The sequence below is a fragment of the Pleurodeles waltl genome, chromosome 9 (genome assembly GCF_031143425.1).
Source record: "Pleurodeles waltl isolate 20211129_DDA chromosome 9, aPleWal1.hap1.20221129, whole genome shotgun sequence".
NCBI classification, from domain to species: domain Eukaryota; kingdom Metazoa; phylum Chordata; class Amphibia; order Caudata; family Salamandridae; genus Pleurodeles; species Pleurodeles waltl.
The window spans coordinates 937,081,234-937,098,486 of record NC_090448.1 but is presented as its reverse complement, the minus strand read 5'-3'; the positions used below and the strand labels follow the sequence as shown (position 1 = coordinate 937,098,486).

The 17,253-nt window shown below is 45.7% G+C and overlaps 1 protein-coding gene and 1 long non-coding RNA gene across 3 annotated transcripts in view; one reads left to right on the top strand and one right to left on the bottom strand.

Annotated features, from left to right (window-relative positions):
* LOC138260125 (cholesterol 24-hydroxylase-like) overlaps nt 1-17,253 on the bottom strand; it is a 279,929-nt gene that overhangs the window by 13,425 nt on the left and 249,251 nt on the right. The window contains exons 14-15 of one of the 2 annotated variants that reach the window (XM_069208300.1): nt 2,448-2,514; nt 104-172 (exon numbers count right to left, since the gene is read on the bottom strand). In XM_069208300.1, coding sequence (XP_069064401.1) covers nt 104-172; nt 2,448-2,514 — 136 coding nt within the window. The remainder of the gene's footprint in view (nt 1-103; nt 173-2,447; nt 2,515-17,253) is intronic. The other variant, XM_069208301.1, reaches the window with a different exon arrangement.
* LOC138260126 (uncharacterized) overlaps nt 1-17,253 on the top strand; it is a 93,188-nt gene that overhangs the window by 67,773 nt on the left and 8,162 nt on the right. Inside the window, exons 3-4 of the long non-coding RNA XR_011198810.1 lie at nt 8,767-8,835; nt 14,620-14,688. This is a non-coding gene — a long non-coding RNA (uncharacterized lncRNA). The remainder of the gene's footprint in view (nt 1-8,766; nt 8,836-14,619; nt 14,689-17,253) is intronic.

The window sequence follows — 17,253 nt, the reverse complement described above, 5'->3', positions numbered from 1 at the left end:
AGGACTAAGCGTACGGCACTATGTACTAAATGCCTCTGCTATCCCCCTGTGGTGTCAATTGCACCGTGCTGACTCAACATCTCAAAGTACAACACAACCATACCATAGATTGTTCCCCTGGGGATTTCAGTCCTAGATGCAGTCTCAAATACAGCAGCAGCAATGCAATGCACTACAGAAAAGGAATAAAACAGCTCTTATGCCAAATCAAAATGAAAAGTGACAAGGAGGAAAGTTTTGCAATGCGTCAGAACAACGTATAATACATATGACTATTACATAGTTTGTCAGTGTCTGAGGCCTGAGTGTGTCAAATCAGCAATCAGAGGGAAATAGCTAACCAGAGCTAATGTCATCTTCAGAATTAGTCCTAGTACTCTAAGAGGCCCATGACATAATGAGCTGAGCAATATGAGCACCAGTGATCACCCAAGGCAGTCTTGCCTATTAGGCATAACAAGTGCATAAATGAACATTATCCCTATCAAGTAGGTACAATGAGGATTAAATGATTACCAGAACTCTGGAATACTTGAGAAGCACCTTAATATCAAATATATGGCTTTGCAGATATGATAATCACTCACTTTTGCCTAGGAGGTACTATGGAAGATTATAGTAGCACCTTGATATACAATGGTAATTTCCCCTGGCAGGCAGGCACTTTGAGGTTCACATTACTATTAGGCATTACTATTAGGACCAGAGAATACTTGAGAAGCACCTTAATAAAATAAGTACCCTAGAATATCTGAAAAATGCCCAGATATGGTTTAGAAGTATAATGGAATATGATGGCAGCAACCTGGCATGTAATGGTTTCATTAATATTCTATTATACATGCCGAAACTAGCAAAGGAATATGGGCATTATCTTTTGACACAAATTTTTAAATCTAGGTTTCAAAGGGGCTTTTCAATCAAACATCCACTTTTTATAAGCAACTACATCGTTTGCCGCAACATGAACACTTTTACTATAGCTGAAGCGTTAGATTATTCAATTACCTCCACTTTCAAACCTGGTTGTAAGACTTGGGGCCTACTAGCCATATGGCTTAATAACTCTGCTGTAAAATGCAACGTTTGCCCCTGTTTATTTCACACCTTCTTGGAGTCCCACAAAACACCCAGACCTCTTGGAGAGGGTTGGCCTCACAAGATACTCATACTCTATTTTTGTCAGTCAAACATTCTATAGCCGTATTTCTCTTCATGAGCTACACAAAGAAAACAAGAACAAGCAGTGGCTAAAATGGTGTTCACAACTACACTGTGATAGGGGCAAATGGAATCCTGCGACAATGGAGAACCAAATATTGCGGTAGCATTGACTAAAATTATGTGTCAAGAAATTGGAAATTTAGTGGCACCTTCTGTAACAGTATTGTGTTCCTATTTATATTAGCATTCCCTTAATATTATCTGGGTAAAGGTTTCATTTATTCACTCAATTAGTACAGGTTTAACACCTAAATGAAGCAATTAGCAACTGAAAGGTGACAAGCCAACCTTTGTCAAGGCTCTGCTAATGCGCAGCAGCACAAGTGGCACGTTGTTAGTACGTCTTTGTCTGTCTGAGCTGCAAATATGTTTTTATACATCAAAAAAAGAGGAGGTATCAGACCATAGGGCACCGTACCTGTACCCTATTCCAAAAATGAGCCACAACGAATACATTTCTGTTCATGTGCACTCTCTTCAAAGTACCTGTTGCCGAGGGGCAACTCAATCCAAAGGACATAATAACAAACAATAGAGACGAAAAGTCCTTTTCAAATTCTCAATTATGTCCAATTCTTCGCTTTATTTTTCTTGTTCTAAAACCATCACACATCAACAGCAACAACAGCCAATGCTGTTTGGAGTATGCATACAAAACAAATGTGTTACCATGTGTGGGATTGTCATCATATATGGTTCATATTTATTGTATTACAGCTCTGAAGAAGTCCATTTGTGCGGACAAAATGCGTTGGCTGTCGTCGCTGTTGATGTGTGGTGGTTTTAAGACAAGAAAAATGAAGCGAAGAATTGGGCATAGTTGAGAATTTCAAAAAGGACTTTTCCTTAAAAGTACACTGACGTAGTGCACATCTGTTGTTTATGTCAATATGCTTTTGTATTGAAATCTGCAAATTAATGAGGATTGGGGTATTACGTGCACGCATGGTAAACCCACAATTAATGGAAAATCCAGAGCTGCAGAATTACATAACTGCAACTGTCCCCACTGCAATAAACTTAGTGAACTGATGAGAAGAATTAATTGCAGGTTGCTTTTAAAAGTTGTGCAATAATCTTTTAAATAAAAAAAATTCAATAAACCATGCTTAACAGAGGGCTTACACTACTATGAATGACCCCAGTTTAACAAAGCTAGGATAAACACACACGTGGTCTCTATAATGAATATAGAACCTCGTATCCCATATATATTTTCTTACCTGTGAAAAAGCTTGTCCAATGCATGAACGTGGTCCCAAAGAAAATGGGAAATAGGTGAAGTAGGGCCTAATGGAAAAAAAAACAAGCAATAGTTACCTTAAAGTATTACAAATATTAAGCTACTAGCCAACAGGACCATACCCAACATTCCGAGCACTAGCGATCTGCCTGCACGTGAGCTAGCTTGCAGCTGACTCAGGTAGCTGTCAGGATGCGTTCATGTCCCTTTCTGCCTCTTTTCAACTGTAAGTCACTCTTCTCAAACTGTTTCTTTCCCTTCTGGGATCAGGTGCATAACGTTCATGAGTGCGGCAGGTGCAGTGGCACTAGGGTCCAGGTTTGTGAGTTACCCTCTGCTTCTAAAATATGTCTTACTAGCCAATCAGTCCAGACGGCACATGGCACTCATGCTGCACCACCTATGAGGATCCGTGTTCCCTTCGTGTTGCTCTCTGTTTCTTTCCTGTTTCCACATGGTCTCTAATTTCCCTTTTCTTCCTTCTCTCTTAGACTGTTGATCTCTATTTAAGTGCCCCTCAATTCCTTGCCCATTGCCCTGTCTCTTTAACGCCCTCCCCTGGCTCGAGCTGTTGCTCTTTCTAGCGTTCAAGCTCTTGGGTTATTTTTTTGCATTATTGTTGTTTCTCGAAACAAATGTATCTCACTGTTCCCACTTCCTTTACTTTGATATCACTGCCACTCCTCACCCATCTCAATTCAGTTTTTTATAATCCTACTTCAATTAGGAAGAACCGAATTAGTAATGGAAGTGCACAGGCTTTTATAACTTTTATATGTACACAGTTAACTTAGAAAGTACTAAGTAGTACACATAGCAACAATATTATCTGTGAGTTGACTTATTGTTTTTTGTAATAAGAAACTAGACAGTTCAGTGCACTAGAATCAAGTTCAAGTACATCTCATACATAAACATATACACAGTGGTTTGTATAAATGGCAAAAGGCAGGCGGACAGGCAGCTAACACTTCTTCATGGCTGGGAAATCAAAAATAACGTGATCGATTTACACGTGAACGTAGGCTACCGATATATAAAAACTGTCCGAGATACATGAACTCTGTTAACTTTGTATCAGTGGTTTGTGGAGTTAAAAAACAACCATAGTACTTTTATTGTGATAGTGTTGAAAAACACTTATTCAAAAGGGTTATGGTGTATAATAACGACTGCATGTGGGAGGCCAAGCATGTTGATTAATCCACTTATGCATGGCTTCCATGTGAAGCCTCTATCTTTTATACCAGATTCTAAATCCTGTGATTCACTGCTATGACGTATCAACAGTTGATTAAAAAAGACGTGTTACCCAGTATTGCTATGTCACAAAGTCCTTCCACGCAAGGATCACATGGCTGTCTGAGAGCCTGTTAGCGCAGCTTGGATGCTTAAAGCAGAAAGCACAGCTGTGGGAGGGGGAAGGATTGCAGGGATGCTGGTGGGCTGGTCAATGGTGGCGTAGTTTTTCACATTTGGGTTAGAGAGGGGACGTTATGCTATGCATGATCCCCCATTGCTCCTTTGTTCCTGCGTGGCAAATGAAAGCAGGGTAAGATGATTTTGGGGGCCTTAAATAACATAACAATAATGATGTGTAAAAAGCGAATAATGGGATGTTTTTTAACTCAGGGTTCTGAGTGACATCATCTGATGTTAGCCAGAACTCCTCAGTGAAAAACACATTGTACCTCATGTATAAATCTATATGTTATACATTAAGACGCCAGGGACATCATGAATAAATAAACTGACGTACAGTGGTTGCCTGGATGGTATTTGTAACATTGGATGTCTGCTCTTTGTATCCATGTTTCCCGACAGAAATTGGCTTTAAAGCTGCACATTTCCTTTTCCATAAGACAGACTGCTTTTTATAAACATACACAGGACTGATAATGGCAATGATCATACTTATTGGGAATAATCATGTTTTTCATACATGTAGGATGTTAGTCCAGACAAAAGCAGGAAGCAGCAGGGCATTCCAGGTTTGCTCATTCACATGTGAACCTCTTCATGGGATGGTTCGAGAAAGATTATGGGCCTGATTACGACCTTAGCAGATGGGATACTGCCGTTTTACACATTTCATAGGATATAAGGGAACTTCTAATACAGCGGGCGGGATAACCATCATGTTTGTGACGGAGTATACCATCCTCAAAGGTCGTAATTAGGCCCTATGTCTGGAAGCCAGGTTCAACAAGATTCACAGAGCACATTCTATGTTACAGAACATACATGCAATGAATCAACTGCCATGAGCTAAGGTAATACAGCAGATCACAGAACTACAAGGCAGGAGCAATTCTCCAAAGGCTTCCACAAATGTGCTAACTGTAAAATGTGTATTTATATCAATAATAAAATAACGGAATTGAAATATAATTTGAAGACTACTTACCACCACGTCTAAGCCTTCATAAATTGTAATACCTAAATCGTGGGCTATGTCATCACAGAAATGCTGAATAAGTCTTTGTTAAGAGCGCAATCGGACCACTTAAAAAATAATTGTGGACCATGTCAGATCCATCAGAAATAGGAGCAGTAATTACTCTTAAACAAATCAACAAATCATAAACTAAGATGTCAAGAAATGGAACCTAAGATCCACGTCCATTCCATGACATTGAAGGATGCAGCAAAAATCTAGAGGAAGAGACAGAATACTCAGACTCCCAAAAACTTAAAGAAGACAAATGTATTGCCAAATTACGATTGGTCAATATAGGCATTTATGAGGATAGAAAGGCATTACTATGTGGGAGCCCTCTAATTAAAACTCTGAGACATCCCTTTGTATCCCAAGCATGGAAAGATATCAAAGAGAATGGGGACACTGCGAGGAGGGACACCCGGCACCAGCTAAGCGCTACATAGTGCATCCCAACATCCCAATGTGCAGGTAACAGTGTGGAGACATTGCGAGGAGGGACTGGAAGTCCAGTTTTAATTTGGGGTCCCAGGAGGCGGCCCTTCATTACCAGCACCAGCTGAGTGCTATATGGGGCATCCCAACATCCCACTGTGCAAGCAGTGTGGAGACATTGCAAGGAGGGACTGCAAGTCCCAAGTTACTTTGAGATCCCAGGAGGCGGGCCTTCAGCACCAGCTGAGCGCTATATAGTGCATCCCGACATCCTGCTGCGCAGGCAACAGTGTAAAGACATTGAGAGGAGGGACTGCAAATTCTAGGTTACTTTGGGATCCCAGGAGGCAGCCCTTCACCACTGGCACCAGCAGAGCGCTATGTAGCGCATCCTGACATCTTGTTGCATGGACAACAGTGAGGAGCCCCTGCAGGGAGGGACTGCAAGTCCAAGGTTACTTTGGGGTCCCAAGAGGTAGCCTGTCACCAAAGGCACCAGCTAAGCGCTATATAGCGCATCCAGACATTCTGCTGCCCTGGCAACAGTGTGGAGTCCCAGTTTACTTTGGAATCCCAGGAGGCAACCCTTCACCACTGATACAACTGAGCACTATACAGCGCATTCCGACATCCTGCTGCGTAGGCAACAGTGTGGAGACATTGCGAGAAGGGACTCAAGTACCAGGTTACTTTGGGATCCCAGGAGGCTGCCCTTCACCAGCAGTACCAGCTGAGCACTAAATAGCCCATCCTGACATCCCGCTGCACAGGAACCAGTGTGGGAGCTTTGCGAGGAGGGACTACAACTCCCAGGTTTCTTTGGGGTACCTGGAGGCGGCCCTTCACCACTGGCACCCGCTGAGCGCTATATAGTGCACCCTAACATTCCTTCTGCATGGGCAACAGTGTGGGGACATTGCGAGGAGAGAATGCAAGTCCCAGGTTACTTTGGGGTCCCAGGAGGCAGCCCTTCACCACTGGCACCAGCAGAGCGCTATATAGCGCATCCCAACATCCCGCTGTGAAGGCAATACTGTGAAGACAGTGCGAGGAAGGACTGCAAGTCTCAGGTTACTTTGGGGTCCCAGGAGGCGGCCCTTCACCATCAGCACCAGCTTAGCTCTTTATAGCACATCTTGACATCCCACTGCGTGGGACGTGCCCTGGCAAAGTAAGGGACAAGGACGGGCCCATCCTGCATCCGTCAGCGACAGGAAGAGGCAGGGCAGGGCCACCCCCTTGGCCCTATTGTAGGAAGTGGCAAATTTGACTCTGACTCTCATAGACTTTGTAGGGACCTAGGATGCAACAAGACTTTTGTAGCAGAGTGTGAAATATTCCTTGCCTGCCACGCAGCGCTACTCTGAACCGTGGATAGTAACTTCTGAGTTTTTGCCTGGTATGCACACTATTAAGTGTCTGTAAGTGTACATTATGGCAGCTTCTGCAGCTTTTACAGTTAGGCTCCCTTTGTTTGGTATTGTAAAGGTCTGTGATTTTCTGGGTCAAAACGGGTAAACGGAAAGCTACAGATACTACTGGGGAATATCGGAAGGCTAAAAAACCAGGCCAAGCATGTGGTATCTAATTGCGCGTTAGACAACATTGATGGGTTAATTGAAGAGGTACAGGGGCTTTTGAATAAAGATGACAGAGGGGTAGAACAAACAGGGGCTAGGCCGAGGAGCAAAGGCATTAAGTCATACCTAATTAAGAGAGACTTAAAGTGAAATAAACAAGAGGTATCTGCTAAAGTAGCGATTATGTCTGCAAACAGTGAAATACAGCCTTGCACTACGGCAGCCGACTTAACTCCAGGTATAGAAAAGGATGCAAGTTGGCCGGCCCCTCCTGTGGTTGATGCTGAATGCTCTAACCAGTTTGAGGCACTGCAGCCGAGTGAGGAGGAGAGATCCAGGAGTGATGTAACTCCTGAAGCGAGAGAGCTACTCAAAGCCCTGATACTGCAACTAGAGATATTACTGCCCAGCTAACACTGGCAAGGATGGAAATAGAGGAATTAAAGAGAGCACTGCAAATATTCATGGATAAGGTAGATACGCTGGTTGGCTGGTTAGACAGGACGAAGGGGGAGGGAAGGTCGGGCATAACGGTAACCGAAACTGGGGATAAGGCTAGAGAAAATGGACGTGAGACAAGTCTTAGGAACAACCCAACAATTGTTTCAGGTGCTGTGTGTTGTGCTACCTATTTTTTTAGAGGTGCGAGTAGAACCGTCTCCCATCTATTTTTTGCTTGTGTTTGAGCCTCTTCTGGGTAATTCTGTAGTATCTTGTATATCCAGGATTTAGCTGTTTGCGTGCCTGCCCCTAGCAGTAATTCATGAAGTACTGGTGAGGTATGAGGTTCGTTGTTACCGTTTCCCCAGGTATTGCGCACCACTTGTTGTAGCGCCCTGTGTGTGAGGAATTCACCCCTGCCCAGGTTGAACTTGTCCGCTAATGCTTCATATGATAGGAAGTATCCCTCTTCGAATATGTCTCCAATTGTGTTAACACCTTTAGCGACCCAAGTTGCTGGTTTAAATTGTCATGTTATGTTGTTTAGTCCCGGGGTAGCTAGTAATGGAATTCTGGGTGAGTACGGTGGTGTACGTCCCATTGTCGCCACATATCGACGCCATATCCAGTGCGCCACTCCCAGCAAAATATTGCTGTTATGTACTGGTTTATCTCGGCCGACGAGCAAGTTTATCACGTTCGATTGTCACAGCAAAGTGCTCACCATTTGCCCCTCCGAGCCATTTGGGTTGCATATCCAGTGCATGACCCAGTGTATTTGTGCCGCTGCGTAGTATAATTCGAACTGGGGTGCACCCATCCCTCCCCTTTCCAGTGGCAGGTAAATCTTGGCTAGGGCTACTCGGCATGACCTGTGTTCCACGTCATGTCTGTCAACAGGCTAGCTAGGGGTGCGAAGTAATTCTTGGGGAGCTTGAGTGGCTAGGCCGAGAAATAGTACAAGATTCGTGGTAATACAATCATTTTAGCTACTGGTACTCTCCCTAGAGGCGAAAGTGGGAGTGAGCACCAGAAGGGCATCGAGCTTTTTATGGACCTGATCATTCGGTCTAAATGACCTTCGCTGAGGTCCTGCTCATCGTGATATATTTGCACCCCCAGATACTTGAAAGTGGTGTAGCATCATTGTAACTTGTGTGTGGAAATTATTTCTCTCTGGGGGTTTGGTGTTAGTTGCATCGGGAACAAACATGACTTTGTCCAGTTTACTCGTAGGCCTGATATATCCCTGTGGCAGTGGGTATAGCGATAGGTAGTAAAGCGACACTCAGGTGGGTGGTTGAATATACGTGCTTTTATTGTGATTCACTGATGTCTTTATAACAGCCACTGTCTGTGGTCGTGATGTTTTTGTTAATCTCCTTTGTTCTCTTCTTCCTCAGGGTTCCTGGCGGCTGATGGTGGTTCTCCGGTGGTGGTATCGTCAAGCAGACCAGAAAAAGGAAAGAAAGGTAGGTAAGTGGTGGATCTGGGGACTAGTCTGTATGATTTATAGTGGGGAGAGGGGGTATAGAGAGAGAGAGAGAGAGAGGTTGTGTGTGTGAGTAATGGTGATTTGGGTGCAGGGTTCCACTCCAAGGGAAAGACAGAGAAATTAGAGAAAAGAATGGTTATGGACTACAGGGTCCCGTTCCTTCACCTCTGTGGATTCAAGCCACGCTTTCTAAGAACAGAACCACTCTGTTCCTGTGCTCAATGGTTAGTGTTTCTCTGGTGCTGTTACCCCTTTCCCTTCCCAGCCTCCCCTCCCAGCCTCCCTCTGCTCGCCCCCTTTACCCTCCTCCCTTCCAACTATAGAGCATATTCTATTTGTTAGGCAGGATCGTACCTGCTGTAGCCACGCCCCTCCAGGGACGTGTCGATGTTCTTGTTTCTTGGGCCATTCCTGTCCCTCCGTGGTGTTATCTCGAGAGGTCAATGGACCTCAGTTGACTGGATCTTCCTTTTCAACGTCGGACTCGCTCGCTGTCGCGTCCTCTCCACTTTCTCCGTCCTCTGGTCTCTGTGTCTCACTCCGTTCCGCGTCCTCTCCTCTTTCTGCACACACCGCGCGCAGTCCGTTTTCCCTTTTTTAGGGTTTCAGGAACCCGGATATCCGGGTTCCCAGCTTCGACGGCGTCTTCCTCCTGAGCGCGTCACACGCTCTGTCCGTCTTCTCTGTTTGTGTTTTTGGGAACCTGGATATTCGGGATCCCAGCTTCTGCACGGTATGTAGACGGGATTTCCGATACCCGGCTACATCTCCCTTCCCAAGGACGGGACTGATGGAGTTCCGTGGTCCAAGGATAACGAGATAGATAGTCCGCAGCATACTGGAGATTCCCTGGGATGTGACAGACCTGAAATGAAAAGGGTAGGAGTTCCATAAACCATGTGAGGATGCGCGAGTTTGTATTTTTGTGGGAGGCCAACCAGGTGAGAGGTGCATGGTTTGTATACAGAATAAAGGGATGACCCAAAAGGTAGTACTGTAGATTCTCAATAGCCCACTTAATGGCTAAACATTCCCTCTCGATTATTGGATAATGTTGTTCTCTAGGCATCAACTTTCTACTAATGAATACTATGGGATGATAATGTCCGTTCTCGTCAGTTTGGGACAATACTGCCCCTAATCCTACGTCTGAGGCATCGGTTTGGAGGTGAAAGGTTTTAGTAAAGTTGTGACATCTCAAGACCGGTTCCGTCATAAGGAAGGATTTGAGATGATGAAAACTAGATAGTTGATCTCCAGTCAAGGCTGATAATTTGGACAGTTGGCTTTTCTGTAACAGGTCGGTAAGAGGTGCTGCTAAGGTGGAATACCTGGGTATGAACTGTCTGTAATAGCCTATTAACCCCTAAAAGGAACTGAGTTCTTGTTTTGTTGTTGGGATTGGGACCTGTTAGATGGCTTCTACTTTGTTTTTTTGGGGCCGCAGTTGTCCCTTCCCTATAAAATACCCGAGGTATGCGATGTGATCATGGGCTAAGTGACATTTCTTTGGGTTGGCTGTAAGACCTGCTGCACTTAGGATATGGAAAACACGGTTTAGATGGTCGAGATGGTCTTCCCATGATTCGCTAAAGACCACTGTATCAACCAGATAGGTGGCTGCGCAATCTTGAAGGGGTCTTAAAAGGTGGTCCATTAACCTTTGGAAGGTAGCCGGAGCACCATGCAGGCCAAACGGAAGTTCTGTGAACTGGTAAAGCCCTGAGGGTGTTGAGAAAGCAGTCTTTTCTTGGTCCGCTGGAGCCAGGGGTATTTGCCAACACCCTTTTGTTAGATCGAGAGTTGACATATAGCGGGCCTTACCTAGTTTTTCAAGTAGATGGTCGACTCGGGAAATGGGGTATGTATCAAATTGGGATATGGCATTCAATAGCAAAAGTCAATACAGAAACGGATACAGCCATCTGGTTTCGGTACTAACACAACGGGTGAACAGCAGGGGCACACAGGGTGCGTCGCCTGGGAAACATTGGTAACCAAACTCGAGGCCAAAAACGATGATAAGCCCCCATGAACCGGGGAATACACAGATTGAATAAGCGCAGCACAAATCCTCCTGCGCACCCCCCACGGAAGCACAACTCGACGTACGGCGCGCCATCATCGAACGGGCTCGATCACCCCCCCCCCCATGCTGACAGCTCACTAGCTCACCAGCACAACAATATCTACAATATATAGGGTAAACACTTAACCTCCGTCACCATCCGCTGTTACCAGGCCCATGCTAGGCCACTACTAGGCGACACGCGGTACAGGTCCAGCAGTAAAGGACCCACACTGGTCATGCGCGCGTACCCCCTCAGCTATTTTACACACGCTAAAGTTTCCAGCCATTGCAGCAAGTAATGATACTGAAGGTTAGGTAGTGTTCCGAGACGTGTTTGGTTCGGGGTTGTTATATGTTTCTCACGCAGATAAATGGGATCCTGTTGATGACAATTGTATAGCTTGTAACGTATATCTGAAATATAAAACCAATAAAATATAAAAAAATAAAAAAAACAGCAGGGGCTGACAGATGGTTCTATCACTTTCATCTGTAGCATGGTTTTTATTTCTTGCTCAATTAGATGTTGTCGGGCCTCTGGGATACGGTAGGGTCGTAGACGTACGGTTTGACCTTCTGGGGTTCTAATATGATGCTGTATTAAGGTTGTTTTACCGGGTTTTCCTGAAAAGAAGCTGGTATGCTGAGCCAGAAGGCAATCCAGATGTCTTTGTTGGGATTCTGGTATATCATGATTAATCTGGGAGCGTTCCGAGGATATATCTGGGTTGGTGGGGCATAGTTCTATATCTAAGGATTTCTCGGGTGTTACCAAAAAACCAGTTGCTGCAGGGGTTAAGGACATAGTGGGTTCCTCCCACTTCTTCAGAAAGTTGATATGATAAATTTGCACTCGTCTTGGGTTCTTTGTTAATTCTATGAGGTAGGTAACAGGAGAGACCGGTTTTATCACAATATATGGGCCTTGCCATTTGGCTAATAGTTTGTTGTCTGAACTGGGACGTAATATAAGGACTTTATCGTTGGGCTGGAGTTGTCTTGCTTTCACACCCTGGTCGGAATAATTCTTTTGTTTGCTCTGAGCCCTCTCCATATGATTGCGAACGTCTTCCCATACCATTTGCAGTTGTGACTTAAGTTCTTGGACATAATCTAATAAGGGTTTTTCGCCTTTTTCTTCTTCCCATGTCTCGGCCGCCATATCTAATAAACTACGGGGTTGCCGCCCAAAGACGAGTTCGAAAGGACTATGACCCGTAGAGGCTTGTTCGTGGGACCTTATGGCGTAGAGGATCAGTGGGAGCCTCCTATGCCAGTCTGCCCTGATTCTGAGACGGTTTTCTTCAGTAATGATTTTATTGTACGGTTATACCATTCGACCAGGCCATCGGTTTGTGGATGATATACCGATGTTTTGAGTTGTTTGACTCCCAATAGTTTACAGAGGTGTGTCATTAAGGCTGACATGAATGGGGTACCTTGATCAGTTAAGATTTCGCTAGGGAACTCGACTCTGGAAAAGAAGCCAATCATGGCCTGGGCTACATTTCTGGTCGTCATGCTAGTGAGAGGTATGGTTTCTGGATATCTGGTGGCGTAGTCGCCGAGAACTAAAATGTAGGTATGCCCTTTGGTGGATGGGATGAGGGGGCCTATCAAATCCATTCCAACCCTGGAAAAGGGAATGTCTATTATCGGTAAGGGTGCTTTTCTCTGGGGTCCTGGGTCTACTAGTTGACATTTGGGGCATTGGGTACAATACCGTCGGATATGTGCATAAACTCCCATCCAATAAAACCGGCGTAATAAATATTCCTCCGTTTTCTCTCTACCAATGTCCCCCTCATCGTTGATTGTAAGCAAGATAGAACACCTGTGTTCGGTAGGGTTTGGGTACAACTAATTGTCTTTTTTCATTATTGTCATGTTTGATGATTCGGTACAGGAGGTTTTTGTAGATAAGGAAATATGGAACCACCTCGTCTGTACTTTCTGTTTTGGTTGCTTTCCATGCATTTTGAAGGGATGGGTCTTCCCGTTGACTGCTACGGAAGGAGGGTAAGGGGGTCGGGATAGTGCCCAAAACTTTCCTTGGGCTCTCCTCCTTCTCTTGTGTCCAATAGAGTTGTTTCTCGCGCCTCTTCTCCCGTTTAGTAGGTTTGTAACAGAGAGGTTCACTCTCTATTGGGATCTCCGAAAAGGGAGCCTCTGCCCACCAAAAGTCTAATTGGAGACTGGTTTTTACCCTCTGTAATAGTTCAGGGAAGTGTATATAGTCTGTCCCTAAGATACAGTCTTCGACCAAGCGGTCCATAACCCCCACTGGGACCTCATTTTGTTTCCCTTCCCATTTGAGATGAACTGAGGTCAGGGGGTATTCTCTTTTGTCTCCGTGGATACAGCATGTGGAAACCCATTGTTCTGACTGATGTTCTGGTAGTTCTACCAAACCGGTTCTAAGAACAGAATGACTACATCCCGAATCTACCAGGGCTGTAATGGGTTTGCCATTGACTCTTATCACCTGCATGTATCTGGGGTTACCTTTCCCTGTGCATAGGACTCTTCCCCGTGTTATCCCGATTTCCATAGGTTCTGTTTTGTCCTCCTTGCGAGGGCATACCCGTGCTATGTGTCCCCATTCACCTCAACTGTAGCACTGAGGTTGCTGCATAGGAGGTTTTTCCCCTGTGCTGGGTAAAGGAGTGTCCTTGACAGTTTTGCGGGGAAAGGACCGAGCAGATATTAGTAGAAGTCGGGTCGAAGGGCTTGTCATTCTGCAGGCTCCGCTCTTAAACTCAGTCGACCGGTGGTAGGCGCATGCCAGGTCAACTGCCATAGTTGTATCGACTTTAGGGTGCTGTCGGATCCAACTACGTGTGAGCGGGGGAAGGGATTCCAGATATTGTTCCAGGATGACCGCTTTTATAACATCTTCCCTTTCCGTTCCTATGTGCCCTAGCCATTTGAGTTCTAGGTCCTTCACCTTATAATACAATGTCCTGGGGCCTTCGGTAGGGGCCCATTTTATTTTACGAAATCTTAGGCGATAGTATTCAACGTCGTGTCCTACACGTTCCAGGATACTCTTCTTGATGTCTTTATATGGGGTTGTCCCATCCGGATTGGCTGCCTGATATGCCGTTTGTAGGATGCCCGTTAATAATGGCGCCACATACTGACCCCAACGCTATTCGGGCCATTGGGCGGAGGAAGCCACCCTTTCAAAGTTTGTAAAGAACGCGTCGGCATCTTCCCCCTCTTAGAACTTTTGGAGGACCGAACTAGGTACATTAGGGTGGACCTTACTGGCAGCAATGCTGTCCGTTAACTTTTGTAGGGCCGTCTCATGCACCAACTGATTATTTGCCATAATAGTGGCCTGGCTTTTTAATGCATTCTGGAGGGCCACTCTATCTTCCTTGATTTCCCTTTGTTGGGCCTCCCATACCATTTGGAGATGGCGTTGGCCTTCGGCAAGTTGTTGTATCATATCTTCTAGCGTGGGCTTCACTTCCATTTTGTCCTCGGTGATCTGTCCTCTATCGTTATTTCCAATCCCACTTCTGACACCACTGTGGCAGTGGGTATAGCAATAGGGAGTAAAGCGACACTCAGGTGGGTGGTTGAATATACGTGCTTTTATTGTGATTCACTGATTTCTTTATAACACTCACTGTCTGTGGTCGTGATGTTTTTGTTAATCTCCTTTGTTCTCTTCTTCCTCAGGGTTCCTGGCAGCTGATGGTTGTTCCCCGGCGGTGGTATCATCAGGCAGACCAGAAAAAGGAAAGAAAGGTAGGTAACTGGTGGATGTGGGAACTAGTCTGTATGATTTATAGTGGGGAGAGGGGGTAGAGAGAGAGAGCGAGAGAGAGGTTGTGTGTGTGAGTAATGGTGATTTGGGTGCAGGGTTCCACTCCAAGGGAAAGACAGAGAAATTAGAGAAAAGAATAGTTATGGACTACAGGGTCCCGTTCCTTCACCTCTGTGGAATCAAGCCACTCTTTCTAAGAACAGAACCACTCTGTTCCTGTGCTCAATGGTTAGTGTTTCTCTGGTGCTGTTACCCCTTTCCCTTCCCAACCTCCCCTCCCAGCCTCCCTCTGCTCGCCCCCTTCTCCCTCCTTTCTTCCAACTATAGAGAGTATTCTATTTGTTAGGCAGGACCATACCTGCTGTAGCCACGCCCCTCCAGGGACGTGGCGGTGTTCTTGTTTCTTGGGACCTTCCTGTCCCTCCGTGGTGTTATCTCGAGAGGTCAATGGACCTTGGTTGACTGGATCTTCCTTTTCAACGTCGGACTCGCTTGCTGTCGCGTCCTCTCAGCTTTCTCCGTCCTCTGGTCTCTGTGTCTCACTCTGCTCCGCGTCCTCTCCTCTTTCTGCACACACCGCACGCAGTCCGTTTTCCCTTTTAAGGGTTTCGGGAAACCGGATATCCGGGTTCCCGGCTTCAACGGCATCTTCCTCCTGAGCGCGTCGCGCGCTCTGTCCATCTTCTCTGTTTGTGTTTTCGGGTACCCCGGATATCCGGGTTCCCGGCTTCAGCGCAGTATGTAGCCAGGATTTCCGCTACCCGGCTACAATCCCCAAATGTATTTAGCAGGTGTAATAGGTCTGGTAGAGATTCCGAACGGTTACGCAAGTATATCAGCGCGTCATCTGCATATAGGGAGACGACCTTGTGTACATCTCCGTTGAGAATACCCCAGTTTGGTGCTTCATGTCGCAATCGTGCTGCGAGTGGTTCAATTGCCAGTGCGAACAGTAAAGGTGACAGGGGGCAACCCTGTCTGGTGCCTCTGCCTATTTCAAATCTCTCCGATACCATACCGCCTGTCTTCACTCTTGCTTTCGGATCTGCATATAATGTTTTTATCCATCTTATGAATGTATTGCTGAAACCCATACATTTTAGGGATCTCATCAGGTATGGCCAGCCCAGTGTGTTGAATGCCTTTTCTATATCCAATGAGACCGCTGTTCGTGTGTAGTCCTACTTTGGGGTCTCGGCTATTAATCGTAAGAGGCATCTGGTATTAGTGTGTGTGCTGCGGCCAGGTATGAAACCGGACTGATCCGGGTGAATTAATATTGGCATCAATGGGAGAAGACGATTTGCCAGTACCTTCCCTAGCAATTTACAGTCAGAATTTAACAAAGACAGGGGTCGGTAGGACCGGACATCTAGTGGATCGCACCCTTTTTTGTGGAGAACCACTATAATTGCCTCGCGCTGTGATTCTGGGAGGTGGCCTTTTTCAAATGCTACTTGTAGCATTTCTAGATATGGTGCTGTTGTTTGCGTTGCAAAAACCTGGTAGTACTCCGCTGGGAGCCCGTCCCCCCCAGGGCTTTATTGTGCGCCATTTGTTTCAGCACCTGTTGAATCTCGTCCAGTGCAATGGGTTTCTCTAGGTCTGACAACTGTTCTTCCGTCAACCTGGTTAATAGGGGTATCTGGAATAATTCTCTTATTTGCTGTTCGGGCGGGGAGGGTCCCGCCTTGTAAAGAGTAGCGGAATATTGTTTAAAGGCCTCATTGATCTCCAACTGTGTATTAACTATGTTGCCTTCATCTGTACGAATGCCATTTATGGTGGAGTGTTGTAGTTCGCCTTTTATCAGCCAGGACAACAACCTACTGGATCGGTCACCTTCAGCATATAATCGCGCTGTGTAGTGTTGGTAATCAAATTTTCATAAGCGCATCGATTGCAACCCATTGTTTTTTCAACTCAATCATACTCCCCTCGCCCTCCCCGTTCAGTCCCGCCGCCCTCTTCACCTCCCTTAGCCCCCTCTCAATGTCGCATAACTCCTTATGTAATGTCTTAAGGACTCCGCCTGACGTCGACATACATAGACCCCTTATCACCACCTTGTGCCCGTCCTATTCCACTGCCATCAACGACGCCGTGTTTGTTTTAAAATATGAGTCTGTTCCCTCTGCTAGTTCTTCTCGAAAGAGGAGGTCTCGTAGTAAGGACGGCTATAAGCGCCAGACAGGTGTGCGCATGTATAGTCTACCCCATTGCACTGTTGTCACTAGGGGGCAATGGTCTGATATAGTTTTAGCCAAGTAGGATGCCTTGACTAATAATTGAGTAAGTTCGCTTGTATACAGCTGCAGATCTATTCAGGTGTGTAGGTGGTGTACAGGGGAAAAGAAGGAGTACTCTCTGTCCGTGGGGTGCAAGCTCCGCCATACATCATGTAGTCTTCTATCTGTCATCCAATTTCGTAGCGTCTGGGAGAGTTTTCTACTCGGGGCGCCCTCTAGCGGGGGGTGGGATCTATCCATGTTAACATCTGGCACTCAATTGAAATCTCCCCCAATATGCTGGGTATCAGTGGGTCC